The sequence below is a fragment of the Syngnathus leptorhynchus genome, chromosome 4 (genome assembly GCF_054491065.1).
Source record: "Syngnathus leptorhynchus isolate UIUO chromosome 4, UIUO_Slep, whole genome shotgun sequence".
NCBI lineage: Eukaryota > Metazoa > Chordata > Actinopteri > Syngnathiformes > Syngnathidae > Syngnathus > Syngnathus leptorhynchus.
Genome location: NC_141198.1, coordinates 2258091 through 2271366, shown reverse-complemented (window position 1 = coordinate 2271366; position 13276 = coordinate 2258091). Strand labels below are relative to the sequence as shown.

General features: G+C 43.2%; 1 protein-coding gene across 4 annotated transcripts in view; it reads left to right on the top strand.

Moving 5' to 3' along the window:
• Positions 1-13276, top strand: part of pias2 (protein inhibitor of activated STAT, 2) — a 109254-nt gene that overhangs the window by 30413 nt on the left and 65565 nt on the right. For 3 of the 4 annotated variants that reach the window (XM_085908826.1, XM_085908828.1, XM_085908827.1), the window contains one exon: positions 10378-10468. The exons of the other annotated variant lie outside the window; for it this stretch is intronic. In XM_085908826.1, coding sequence (XP_085764952.1) covers positions 10378-10468 — 91 coding nt within the window. The remainder of the gene's footprint in view (positions 1-10377; positions 10469-13276) is intronic. 4 annotated transcript variants of the gene reach the window in all.

Sequence of the window (13276 nt, the reverse complement as noted above, 5' to 3'; positions counted from 1 at the left end):
GCCAGGCTCACGGCACGGGACCAGTCCGCTCCCACCTTGTCCAGTGCTCGAACAAAAGCGCTGAAAATGTCATCTGCTGTTGTAGTGTCATTCATGGGCACCAATTCAAGCAGCTCCTCGGTGATGGTCAAAATTTTATCAACACCTCTAATGAATATTGCCAGTTGAACAATATCTGTGACATCGGTGCTCTCATCTATTGCAATTGAAAATGCGATAAATGACTTGATTTTCTCTTTCAGTTGGCTACTTAAGTCACATGAGAGTTCTGTCACCCGATCTGCAACAGTGTTCCTCGTTACACTAATATTGGCAAAGGCAGGTCGCTTTTCAGGGCACACAACTTATGCAGCCTTCAGCATGGATGTTTTTTACAAACTCTCCATGAGAAAATGGCTTGGATGCCTGCACAAGCTCGTTGGGAATGCAGCTGGCTCTTACAGCCCCATCAGCGATATTGCGGGTGCGCGTAAAAGTGAACTCTGTTTCTTCAGACCAGCAGCCAATTTGTTTATCTCGTCTTTCCTTATTTGTCCTTTCAAGTGGTCATACTTGTCTTAATGATGAGTCTCATAGTGGCGCCGTAAATTAAACTCTTTGAACACTGCAACTTGCTGATTACATACCAAGTACACTGGTTTTGCATTCACTTCTGTAAATAAATACTTTTCAGTCCATTTTGCCTGGAAAACTCTGCACTTCGTGTCCACTTTTCTTTTTTTTTTTTTTTTTGACAGTGCCATTTTGGGATGGGTGTGTTGACCGTTAACTTATTTAGTAGTGGTGAATGGTGAAGCAAGATCGCCGGTTTATTTTTACGTGGACACATACCGTTGCGAATGTTTATTTCCTGTGACTAACTCGTGTCAGTGCCGAATGCTGGAAGTGAGCGCCTTTACACATTTACTGCCCTCTAGAGGCCGGAGGGAGCTAGATAGAAATGAGCTAGAGACTTGCTTTTTTTTTTTTTTTGGCATGCTCAGAAATTTATGGCGGGCCAGATTAAATCATTCAATGGGCAATATGTTTGATATGATAGAGACTTTCAGATAGATATAGATGTTTTCAAAGATAGACAGATAGATAGATAGACAGACAGACAGACAGACAGACAGACAGACAGACAGACAGACAGACAGATAGGGGTCGTTATCGTGTTGGAATACTGCTTCGCGGCCCAGTTTACGGATGGAGTGGGATCATGCTCTGCTTCAGTATTCCACAGTACATGTTCGCATTCATTGTTCCCTCAATGAAATGTAGCTCCCCAGTGCCAGCAGCACTCATACAGTCCCAGACCATCACGCTTCCACCACCATGCTTGACTATAGGCAAGACACACCTGTCTTTGTACTCTCCACCTGGTTGCCGCCACACACGCTGGACACCATCTGAACCAAATATGTTTATCTTAGTCTCATCAGACCACAGGACCTGGTTCCAGTAACCCATATCCGTAGTCTGCTTGTCTTCAGGATAGTGGTGGTGGGAGCGCGAAGCAGTATTCCAACACAATAACGACCCCAAAAACACCTCCAAGACGACCACTGCCTTCCTAAAGAAGTTGAGTGAAGGTGATAAACTGGCCAAGCATGTCCCCAGACCTAAACCCTATTGAACATCTGTGGGGGATCTTCAAACGGAAGGTGGAGGAGCGCAAGGTCTCCAACATCCACCAGCTCTGTAATGTCATCATGGAAGAGTGGAAGAGGCGACCTGTGTAGCTATGGTGAACTCCATGCCTAAAAGGGTTATGGCGGTGCTAGAAAATAATGGTGGCCACACAAGATATTGACATTTGGGTCCAAGTTTGACATTTTCAGTTGGGGTGTACTCACTTTTGTTACCAGCATTTTACACATTCATTGTTGTATTTTGAGTTACTTTGAAGTAAGAATGCATTGACTTTGCTATCCAGGCTCTGCAGTGACGACTTGAAATTGTCTCAAAGTGTCATTTCTTCAGTGTTGTCCCATGACAAGATATAATTAAAACATTGCGGAAATTAGAGGGGTGTTCTCACTTTTGTGAGGTACTGTATTTACATAATTTATAACATGCGCAAACAGCAACATTTTCACATTCGACAACCTATATACAAGTTTTGGGCTGTTTACCGAGATGTTTGCGTGTGTGCTCACAGGTGTGCATGTTTTGCTTTTTACAAGGGATGTATAGAAAGGCATATATAAGAATGATGGCGATCCATCCAAACTGTGGCACAAACACTTCCACACACACCACGCCAATTGCTTTTGCATGCCCGAGTTGGCGGTGGCTTGTGTTGCGTTTTCACAGCCGGTTCCCCTAAATTCACTGTTTTGCTCTACCGCACTCATAACGAGCAATAGTTTCCTCTATTGCAAGCTGCTTGTAAGCCGATCGCTTCCATTTCGCCATTTTCTCTCACTCTCTGACTTCTTCCTCCATAACTCCACAACTATTGTTCCATTGTTGTCCCATTTTGGCTGGGCTTAGAGTTTTTGTCATCTCTCTTTTAGGGATGGGAATCTTCACTATCAAAGCGATACAATACACATCCCGATACACTGCCAACGATTTGATGCATTCACGATTCATGGAATTGCCAATGATAAGATGCGATACGATTCTCCCATCTCCTGCGATACGGTGCGATACAGTATGATTTAATTTTAAAACAATGCGATCCAGTGCGATACAATACAACTGCATCTTACAGGTTGTATCGATTTTTCTGATGCATATCGGTGAATCTTCCCAACCCTATTCTCTATGAGATAGCAAGAGCAACTCTGCCATCAAGTGGTTTGAGTTAACCACTACAATGCTCTATATCAGGGGTGGGCAAACCTTTTGACTTGCCGGCCAAATTGGGTTCTAAATTTTGACTGGGGGGCCAAACCAGGAGCAGATGGATGTGGTGTTTGTGTGACGTAATATAAATGATATGTCAAGGTCATCTAGTAGGTAGTAGTAAAGCATGGATATTCTTTACAACAAACTAGAGCAACTCCCCTTCATTTTATGTGGGAACAGTGTTGTTGGACTCCCTTTTATTTATAGTGCATCATAGTCTGGAGTAAAATTTGTTGTGGCAATTCTTAGGATAGGGCTGAGGTGTCCGTTAACCGAGATCTGTGACGGGGCTTTGTTGATGTTCACGTGGCTGAACGTCTGCTCACACACGTAGGTCGAGCCAAATTGTCCACTCTTTTTTAAACACTTGGCACTCAGTGTCTGCCTTTCTTTTCCTTGGGCCACTAATTTTAATGGAAGAATTCCAGGGGAAGGTTTGTGGGCGGCTTTAGCTTAAAACTGTATCTGAAAGCTCAGCGCGCAAATTACACTCGAAATTCGGCACTGAAAGAAATAGTGTGGAGTGCGCCGGGAACGTACTACTGAGTGTGCACTTAGCTTTCTGACACGGCTTCCAGGAATAAATGCACAGGCGGGCATTTCCCCATCTACTGGGGAAACGCTGTCATTGCAGGGAGAATGACAAAAAGGTTTAATAATACAATTTATTCAGGTTTGGTAGGGCGGATTAAATGGCCCCGTAGGCTGGATGTGGCCCACGGGCCGTAGTTTGCCTATGTCTGCTGTATATACTTGATTTTATCAAGTAGGGAGGTGGCTGGGAGTCTTATCTACCATTAATAAAATAAAATCAAGTTGACGAGAGCACTCGTTGACGGGATTCTATGTCATTGTCAATGACGAGTATTCTTGTTGCTGGCATACAAAATTAATAACTCCCCTGCACATGATAAAAAAAAATAAACCTCAGCTCTAATATAATATTCTCTTATATCTATACCACCTCAGAACAGCCTGAAGACGTGGATCATGCGCCACACCAAATTTTGTGACTTGTAGGCTATTTAGAAGGCGCAAAATCTCATAATGTTCCATGAATTAACATTTTATTCTTTGATATTATTCCCCTAGCCCAGGGGTGGGCAAACTTTTTGACTTGCGGGCCGAATTGGCTTCTAAATTTTGACCGGGGGGCTGAATCAGGAGCAGATGGATTATTTTTAATCAGAATTCATTCATCACCGAAATGCAGTCCTCAGCTCCATGTCATATTCACTACCAATCGGAATGTAACGAAGCCTGATACTTTAACACGGGGCCTTAGGGCTAGGGCCTAGCCGGTTAACCAGATCCAGGGATGAGAATTTTCTGCGGATCCACGGGTTTCCGTGGTTTTCTCCGTCAAGTGTATCATTTTCATGAATCGTGTAATTCCGTTGAGAGAATTTTTTTTTTATGTATGGGGGAGCAGGGTATGGAAGCGGCCGACCAGGCAACATTGGCCTCGGCAATTCGCAAGCATCATTCGAAAGCACCGAGACGGGGACCTACTTGAAAATGTTAAACTTTCATTTCGTCTGCTAGCGTTGCTGCTTTTAGTTGAATGGTGACTGTCAAAATGCTTCTCCCACTTGTTCTTTGCTCGATGATCTACTGTTCGAGTTTATATACCGTATTTTTCTGACTAAAAGTCACGCCGGAGTATAAGTCGCACCACCCATAAAATGCACAATAAAGTGAAGAAAAACATATATAAGTCGCTCCGGAGTATAAGTCGCACTTCTGGGGCAAATTTATTCGTCAAAATCCAACACCAAGAACAGACATGAACCAGCAACAGGCTAAACGATACGGTATGCTAACGTGACATATATTGTTATTTTATTATTATATTATTCAAGTAAGTATTACATAAATAACACGTTTATCAAACCATCTGTGTCACTCATTAAATTTATGTAAATTTGACAAAGTCCAATTTGAAGCTTAAAATTTGACAAACTCCAATTCAAAGACTCTGAAAATTCATCTTAGTAGAATTTGGTCCAATCTCAAAAAGAATGAAAAATCCATCTTAAAGTTAAAGTCCCAATGATCATCGTCACACACACATCTGGGTGTGGTGAAATTTGTCCTCTGCATTTAACCCATCCCCATGTGATTTTGATCCATCCGCTGGGGGAGCGGGGAGCAGTGAGCAGCGGCGGTGCCGCGCTTGGGAATCATTTGGTGATCTAACCTCCCAATTCCAACCCTTAATGCTGAGTGCCAAGCAGGGAGGCAATGGGTCCCATTTTTATAGTCTTTGGTATGACCCGGCCAGGGTTTGAACCCACACCCTTCCAGTCATGAAGAACACACTTTTGTGTTGTCAATTTCCCTTTTGTAGAAGCTAGCTTCCTTTTCTTTTACTTTATTTACGTTCTGCGCGAGTTGCGTTCACTGACCATTCACACAGCCAGAAAACTCAAATAATTGCACCAAAATGTAATCAAGAGTACGTGAGCACATTGCAGGAAGTAGGTGAAAGCATAAATAATGTATTAGCCTGACTTTTTCTGTGTCCTCTCTGGAGTATTTTTAGCAAGTGTAGAAAATTAGAACAACACAAGTTGTGAGGTTAAGAATGAAGTGACATTTATTTTTTATTATAAAGATTTGAAATAACAAAGTTATAACAGTTCTTTTGGTTTTCTGCATGTTTTACACAAAGTAATTGCATAAAAGGTGTGACTTTTGGGATAGCCTGGCACGCATTATTTGCTTTTACATTGATTCCTGTGGGAAACGTTGCTTCTATTTAGAAACATTTCCATTTAGAAACCCTATCGTGGAACCAATTAAGTTCGTAGGTCGATAGAACATACAACACTGTATGTTGATGTCATAACGGTAATAATCGGACGAAACATGTAGCAGTTTTAAAACACTAAAAGTGGCATGCTCTTGTTATATTTTGCCAGTTCTTTATCTTTACTGCTCGCTATGCTAATAGTAATCACCAGCAGGCTGCTTTCTAAGTTTAACTATTTAATGTATGGCAGAAAGATCGGGACACTCCATGATGCCTACTCTTATACTCATGGCCACCCACTTGCAAGGGGGCGATTCTCCCTAGCCTGTGTCTAGACAGAGGTCTAGCCTGTGTGATAGTGTGACCTTGCAGCACTGAAATCAACTAATATGTATGTGTGTGCAAAGTGTCATAGAGAAGGAAAAGCCAGTGAAAGCAAGCAAAGGGCAGGGATGAGAATTTTCCGCGGATCCGCGGAGTTCCGTGTTTTGTCCGTCGGAAGTATCATTTTCATAAATCGTGTAGATCCGTCGAGAATTTTTTTTTTATATGGGGGGGCGTCGGGCAACAGTATTGCGACATCATCCGCCTTATTTTCGGCAGCATTTTGACGCTACTTTCGTCACATCACTTGCCTATTCAGCAAAGGTTTTCGCCAGCATGGCGAACGTTTAGAGAAAAAAAGACGAGGATCATGCCAGAGAAATAGACAAGTCGAATGGGATCAAGAACTGCTTCAGATGGGCATGGCTCGAGAGCAGCGTCATCTTACAACTTGGAACACAGTCCGTAACCACCTGCCTGACGGAACATAACCGTAAAGTAGATGTCCCTTGGAAGGTTTTGTATAGTCTCTGTCTATGGAGGTTGCGGTGCTAGGAACATTAAGGAGCACATCGAAACAAAAAAACAAAAAGGTTCGTTTTTACGAACCGGATTCGGTTGAAGTTGGGAAATTGTGTAAAATGTAAATAAAAACAAAGTACAACGATTTGAAAATCCTTCTCAACCCATATTCAATTGAATACACTACAAAGACAACATGTTTAATGTTCAAACTGATAAACTCAATTGTTTTTTTGCCAAATAATAATTAACTTAGAATTTCATGGCCAGTAGAAGTTGGGAAAGGTGGCAAAGAATACTGAGAAAGCTGAGAAAAGCTGATCAAACACCTATTTGGAACATCCCACGTATGATCAGGCTAATTGGGTACCATGATTGGGTATAAAAGGAGCCTCCCCAAACATGCTAGGTCACTCACAAGCAAGGATGGGGCGGGGTTCACCACTTTGTCCACAACAGCATGAGAAAATAGTCGAACAGTTTAAGAAGAACAATTCTCAAAGCAAAATTGCAAGGAATTTAGGGATTTCAACATCTACGGTCCATAATATCATCAAAAGGTTCAGAGAATCTGGTGAAATCACTGCACGTAAGCGCCACGGCCGTAAACCAAGACTGAATGACCGTGACCTTCGATCCCTCAGACGGCACTGCCTTAAAAACCGACATGAGTGTTTAAACAATTTAGTATATCAGTTTGAACATTAAATATGTTGTCTTTGTAGTGTATTCAATAGATATCAAGATGGCGGCGCATGCACACGCAGCGGCCTCTCTCTGTCCCAACCGATCAGTGTTTTGTTCATTTAATAAGTGTTTGTCCGGCAGTTTTCCTTGTTCGCCTGATCTTACCATGTCGTGCTACAAGTACAGCAGGCAGGTTGTGCTCAACATCGGCAAATGCGAGTTTTGCGGCGTTCTGAACTTTGATATGGAGACATTAAAGACACTGGGACTACTCCGGCCTGAATCGACGCTGGACTCGTCTGCTGCTCCTTCCCCGGATAGACAGCGTCGGAAGCGGTGTGCAAGGAGGCAGAAGAGGGGCAAGCGCGGAGGTGTCCGGGCCAGGCTAGCGGCGAACCCAACTCACCCGGCCGTGCCTTCCATTCTTCTGGCGAACGTTCGGTCCCTGGACAACAAACTGGATTACATTAGACTGCTGAGATCCACGAACCGGACAGTGTGCTCGTGTTCACTGAGACTTGGTTTAATGTCAACATTCCGGACTCAGCTGTGCAACTGGAGCGGCTGGCGTGCTATCGAGCGGACCGGGCCATTGAAAAAGGGGGAAAATCACGTGGAGGAGGTATCTGTGTCTACATACGTGACGAATGGTGCTGGGACTCTGTAGTTGTACGCAGAGACTGCTCGCCACTGGCGGAGTTAGTGATCATTAAGTGCCGTCCTTTCTACCTGCCATGGGAATTTACTGCGATTCTGCTTGTCGCAGTCTATATCCCGCCTTCCAACGTTGGGAGTGACAGGATAACGGCCCTTAGTGAACTGTACCAGGCTGTCAGTGATCAGCAGACGGCGCACCCTGACGGTTTCAACATCTTCGCTGGTGATTTTAATCATGCTGACCTGAAGTCTGTCTTTCCAAAGCTTCACCAGCATGTTAATTTTCCAACTCGTGGTGACAGCTTCATGGACCTGGTCTACACTGCACATAAAGGAGCTTTCAAGGCCACCCCCCTCCCCCACATTGGACTTTCTGACCACGTCACCATTCTGCTTACGCCCGCGTACAGACAGAGAGTGAGAACTTCCAGGCCGGTTCGCAAGCGAGTTAGAGTGTGGCCTGAGGGGGCCTCTGATGCTCTTCGAGACTGCTTTGGCACTACGGACTGGGAAATTTTTAAGCGGGCGGCCACATGCAAGCCACTTGCAACAATCAGACGGACATTGAGGAGTATGCTGACTCTGTGACCTCTTACATCGCGAAGTGCATTGATGATGTGACCCTCACAAAATACATCGTCACTCGGGCTAACTGGAAGCCATGGCTGACAGGGGCTGTCCTTGGGCTGCTGAGGGCCAGAGACAAAGCCTCCGGGCTGGGGATGAACCGGGCGTGAGATCAGCTAGGGTGAACCTGTCCCGAGGCATCAAGGATGTGAAAAAGGCATTCTCTTCCAAGATTACTGGCCACTTCCAAGGCAGCAGGGATGCTTGAGGCCTGTGGCAAGGCATTCAGACCCGCTACAAGCCCGCTCCGCAGAGCTGTGAGGGTGACGTCCTTCTGCTCAACGAACTGAACCGCTTCTTTGCTCGCTTCGATGCTCAAAACAGCAATTGCCCGCTGAAGACCCCTCCCCCTCCGAAGGAGCAGCCCCTGTGCCTCTCTCCCGCTAGCGTGAGGAGGATGCTTGCTGCTATCAACACCCGTAAGGTGGCGGGCCCGGACAACATTCTGGGACGGGCGCTGAAGGACTGCGCTGAGGAGCTGATGGATGTCTTCGCGGACATCTTTAACATTTTCCTGCAGCAGGCCATCGTCCCGTCATGCTTCAAGGCTGCCACCATCATACCTGTGCCGAAAAATTCTGCTCCTTCCTGCTTCAATGACTGCCGCCCTGTGGCACTGACCCCCATCGTCAAGTGCTTTGAGCGGCTTGTCTTGGCGCACGTCAGATATGTTCTTCCCCCCCACCGTTGACCCCGTCCAGTTTGCCCTCCGACCCAATCGGTCCTCTGAGGATGCCGTCTGCTCTGCCCTCCACTCTGCCCTCACCCACCTGGAGAACAGGGACTCGTATGTGCGATTGCTGTTTGTGGACTTCAGTTCTGCATTCAACACCATTGTTCCACAGCGTCTCATTTGCAAGCTCGACAAGCTGGGCCTCAGTACCTTACTTTGCAACTGGCTACTGGACTTCCTCTGTCAGAGGCCTCAAGTAGTCCGTGTGGGCGACAATGTCTCCGGCAGCATCACGCTGAGCACGGGGGCCCCTCAAGGCTGCGTGCCCAGTCGGCTGCTCTTCACCCTGCTGACGCATGATTGCACTGCGACCTACAGCACCAACCGCATGCTGAAATATGCCGACGACACGACTGTGGTGGGTCTCATCGCCCCCGGTGAATACATATTACATATTACTTATTCATCGCTCTTGTCTATTCATTTTTACTCTTTGTGCTATTTGCTTGTATGTGTTGTGTAATGTGTCTAGTCACCGTGGGACGGTGGGAAACGTAATTCCGATCTCTTTGTGTGTCTTAACGTGAAGAAATTGACAATAAAGCTGACTTTGACTTTTGACTTTGACTAAAGGTTATCACCAAATGGGCTCAGGAAAACTTCAGAAAACCACTGTCAGTGAATACAGTTCGTCGCTACATCAGTCAGTGCGGGTTAAAACTCTACCATAAATAACATGTCGCTTCTTCTTTTGTGAGCTTGCCTGGAAGCTATGCGTGAAATATGTTTATAAGCCACCAGTTAACATATTTCATTCTGTGTCAGTCAAGACCACTACAAAATAATATCAGATTTGATACATGAGACCAGCTCTGAATATGTGATTTCAATTAAAAAAAAGACAAAAAAATAACCAAAAATAACCTAGCCTTAGCACTTGGCACTTGCAGTAAATAGCAAGTTTTTGCATGTTTGGCGGGAGTTGTCTTACGTCAGAGGCTTGGTTGCGCCATTTGTTTTAGCCCCTTCCCCAAAACCTCTGAGCATGTGAGAAGGTGTAACAGTGTAATGCTATATCTCAGGACTAATTTTGACAGTCTTGGTGCTATTTCAGCGCTTACCTTCAAACATATTTAATTTCTTAAGAAAAAAACATGCAAATGACTTAACTGGGTTTCTAGACCACCCTTAAGGTATCATCCTTCATTTGTAAATAACTGGTTTGTGCCTCCATTAAAACATTTTTACTTAAATGACAATATTAATATTATTTTGTCTTGTTGTCTTTTGTCAGGTTTTGTTTGTCTGAGACAAGTTGCCCACAAGAAGACATTTTCCCAACCAGTCTCTGTATAAAGGTCAATGGAAAACCTTTTCCTTTACCAGTAAGTTCAGTTAATATCGAACTTTAATTTCATTTGAACTTTTTTCTTGTTGTTTATAGTAAGGCTTGTAATTGGAAAATCTTTCAACCTAACTGTTACATGATTTGTTTTAAAAATATATCAAATTGAAGTCATGCTGAACAAGATGGCGGATAACCGGGGGGGGCTATCATTCATCATTTAATTTCATCCGTTTTCTACACCACTTAACCTAGTCAGAATGATGGTGTGGTGGACCATTTCAAGCCAACTACAGGTGAAAGGTAGACTTGATCTGGATTGATTACTAGTTAATCACAAGGCCCATAGAGACAGACACATTGACACTCAAATTCACAACTTCACTGGAAGGGATTAAATTCTTATAGTCTATTTTGCATGGAAGTTATGAAAAAATATCACAAAATCATCAGTGACTCATTTAATTTTGAATAATCATTATTTCTTTTGCCATAATTAGTGTATTTTTCCTAATTGCGCGATGATTTGACTAAATAATAGCACAACCCTTTTCAAAGGTGAGACAGAAGTACAAATTGTAATTCCAATGAAGTTGGAACATTGTGTAAAATGTTGATTAAAATGTTTTGCAAATATTTCTCAACCTATATTCATTTAAATATGCAACAAAGAATGCTCAAAGTGACGAATGCTATTGTTTATTTTTCAAATATTCTCTTTTGACTTTGATTCCTCTAATACACAGACCTGGGGCAGGGGCAACAAAAAGACTAGAAAAGTTGAGGGATGCCAAAAAAACATTTGTTTGGAACATGCAAAAGATCAACCAGTCAATTGGAAACAGGTGTATAGACTGTGTATAAAATCCCTGAAATGCTACATTTCTCACGAGCAAGAATGGAGAGAGTTTCACCACTTTTGTTGCTTCTCCATTGAACCGTTTCACACTGGTTTGGCCTTGTTTGGCCTTGAGTAAATTGCTTTTCTAATCTAATCTGATTAATCTAATCAAGATAGTCTCCATTAGTCCTTGCAGCTGCATGTGTCGGCTTCCAATATCCCGCTGGGCCCATAACATGTTGCGTCTGCCATTTCTCTGGGCTGGATAATTGGATACATTTTATTGTTTATGGAGGAACAAATTGCACACCATAGGATTGCATTTAGGACATTCACAGCTGTAACGTTCCCTGTCCATGTTGTTCAGTTTTAGCGTGGAATGTAACCAGCTGTCCACCAAATAGCCTAAGCATTACCCCTTGTTTGTCTCCTCTTAGTCCTTACTCTCATAAATACATTCATATATTGTTTACATAAAGCAAGATCAATGGATTGGAGTGACACAGATTGACTAGCTCAGTGGCCTCGTGGTAGAGTGTCCGCCCTGAGACTGGAAGGTTGTGGGTTCAAACCCTGGCCAGGTCATACCAAAGACTATAAAAATTGGACCCACTGCTTGGCACTCAGAATTAAGGGTTGGAATTGGGGTGTTAGATCACCAAATGATTCCCGAGCGCGGCACCGTTGCTGCTCACTGCTCCCCTCTCCCCTAGGGGATGGATCAAAATCACATGGGGATGGGTTAAATGTAGAGGACAAATTTCACCACACCCAGATGTGTGTGTGACGATGATCATTGGGACTTGGGGACTTATAAATGTGTTATTTATGTAATGCTTACTTGAATAATTGAATGTTACGTCAGGCCCGTTCTCAGCTCCTCGTTTGTGTATATGTCACGTTATTATTATTATATGTGAATAAAAACAATATTAAATACATGTTGGTTACCAATAACCTGGTTACAACAGTACAATGCAACAACAATAAACCATGTTTCAAACAATCAACTTAACACATAACCATATCTAAACTATGGTAGTAATCAATACCGTGATACAATATCGTTATATACTAAATCTCTGCAGCGCACGCGTGGCGTTGTTGACATAAAGAACGAGGAATTTGATCGATGGATTTCATGATTTGGAGTAACACAGATGGTTTGATAATATTGTTTTTTATATAAACCCACGTCTTTCCTGGTACTTTAACGCTACAATATAGTTATATACTCGATCTCTGCAGCGCACGCGCGGCGTTGTTGACATAAGGAACAAGGAATTTGATCGATGGATTTAATGATTTGGAGTGACACAGATGGTTTGATCATGTTGTTATATAAACCCACGTCTTTCCTGGTACTTTGTTAACGCTACAACATAGTTATATACTAGATCTCTGCAGTGCACGCGCGGCGTTGTTGACATAAAGAACGAGGAATTTGATCGATGGATTTAATGATTTGGAGTGACACAGATGGTTTGATAATATTGTTATATAAACCCACATCTTTCCTGGTTCTTTGTTAACGCTACAACATAGTTATATACTAGATCTCTGCAGCGCACGCGCGGCGTTGTTGACATAAAGAACGAGGAATTTGATTGATGGATTTAATGATTTGGAGTGACACAGATGATTTGATAATATTGTTGTAATATGATATTTATTTGAAATATACTTTATATATCGTTATATGGGTCCGTGGAATAATTATAAATGCAACTTACAACGGGTCCCACGTCAGCATATGCGGCGCATACGCGGCATTGTTTACATAAAGCAAGATCGATGGATTTAATGAATTGGAGTGACACAGATGGTTTTATAAACGTGTTATTTATGTAAAACTTACTTGAATAACTCTGAATGTTACGTCAGGCCCGTTCTCAGCTCCTCGTTTGTGTATATGTCACGTTAGCATACCATATTGTTTAGCCTGTTGTTGCTGGTTCATGTCTGTTTTTGGTGTTGGATTTCCACAAATAAATTTGCCCCAAAAGT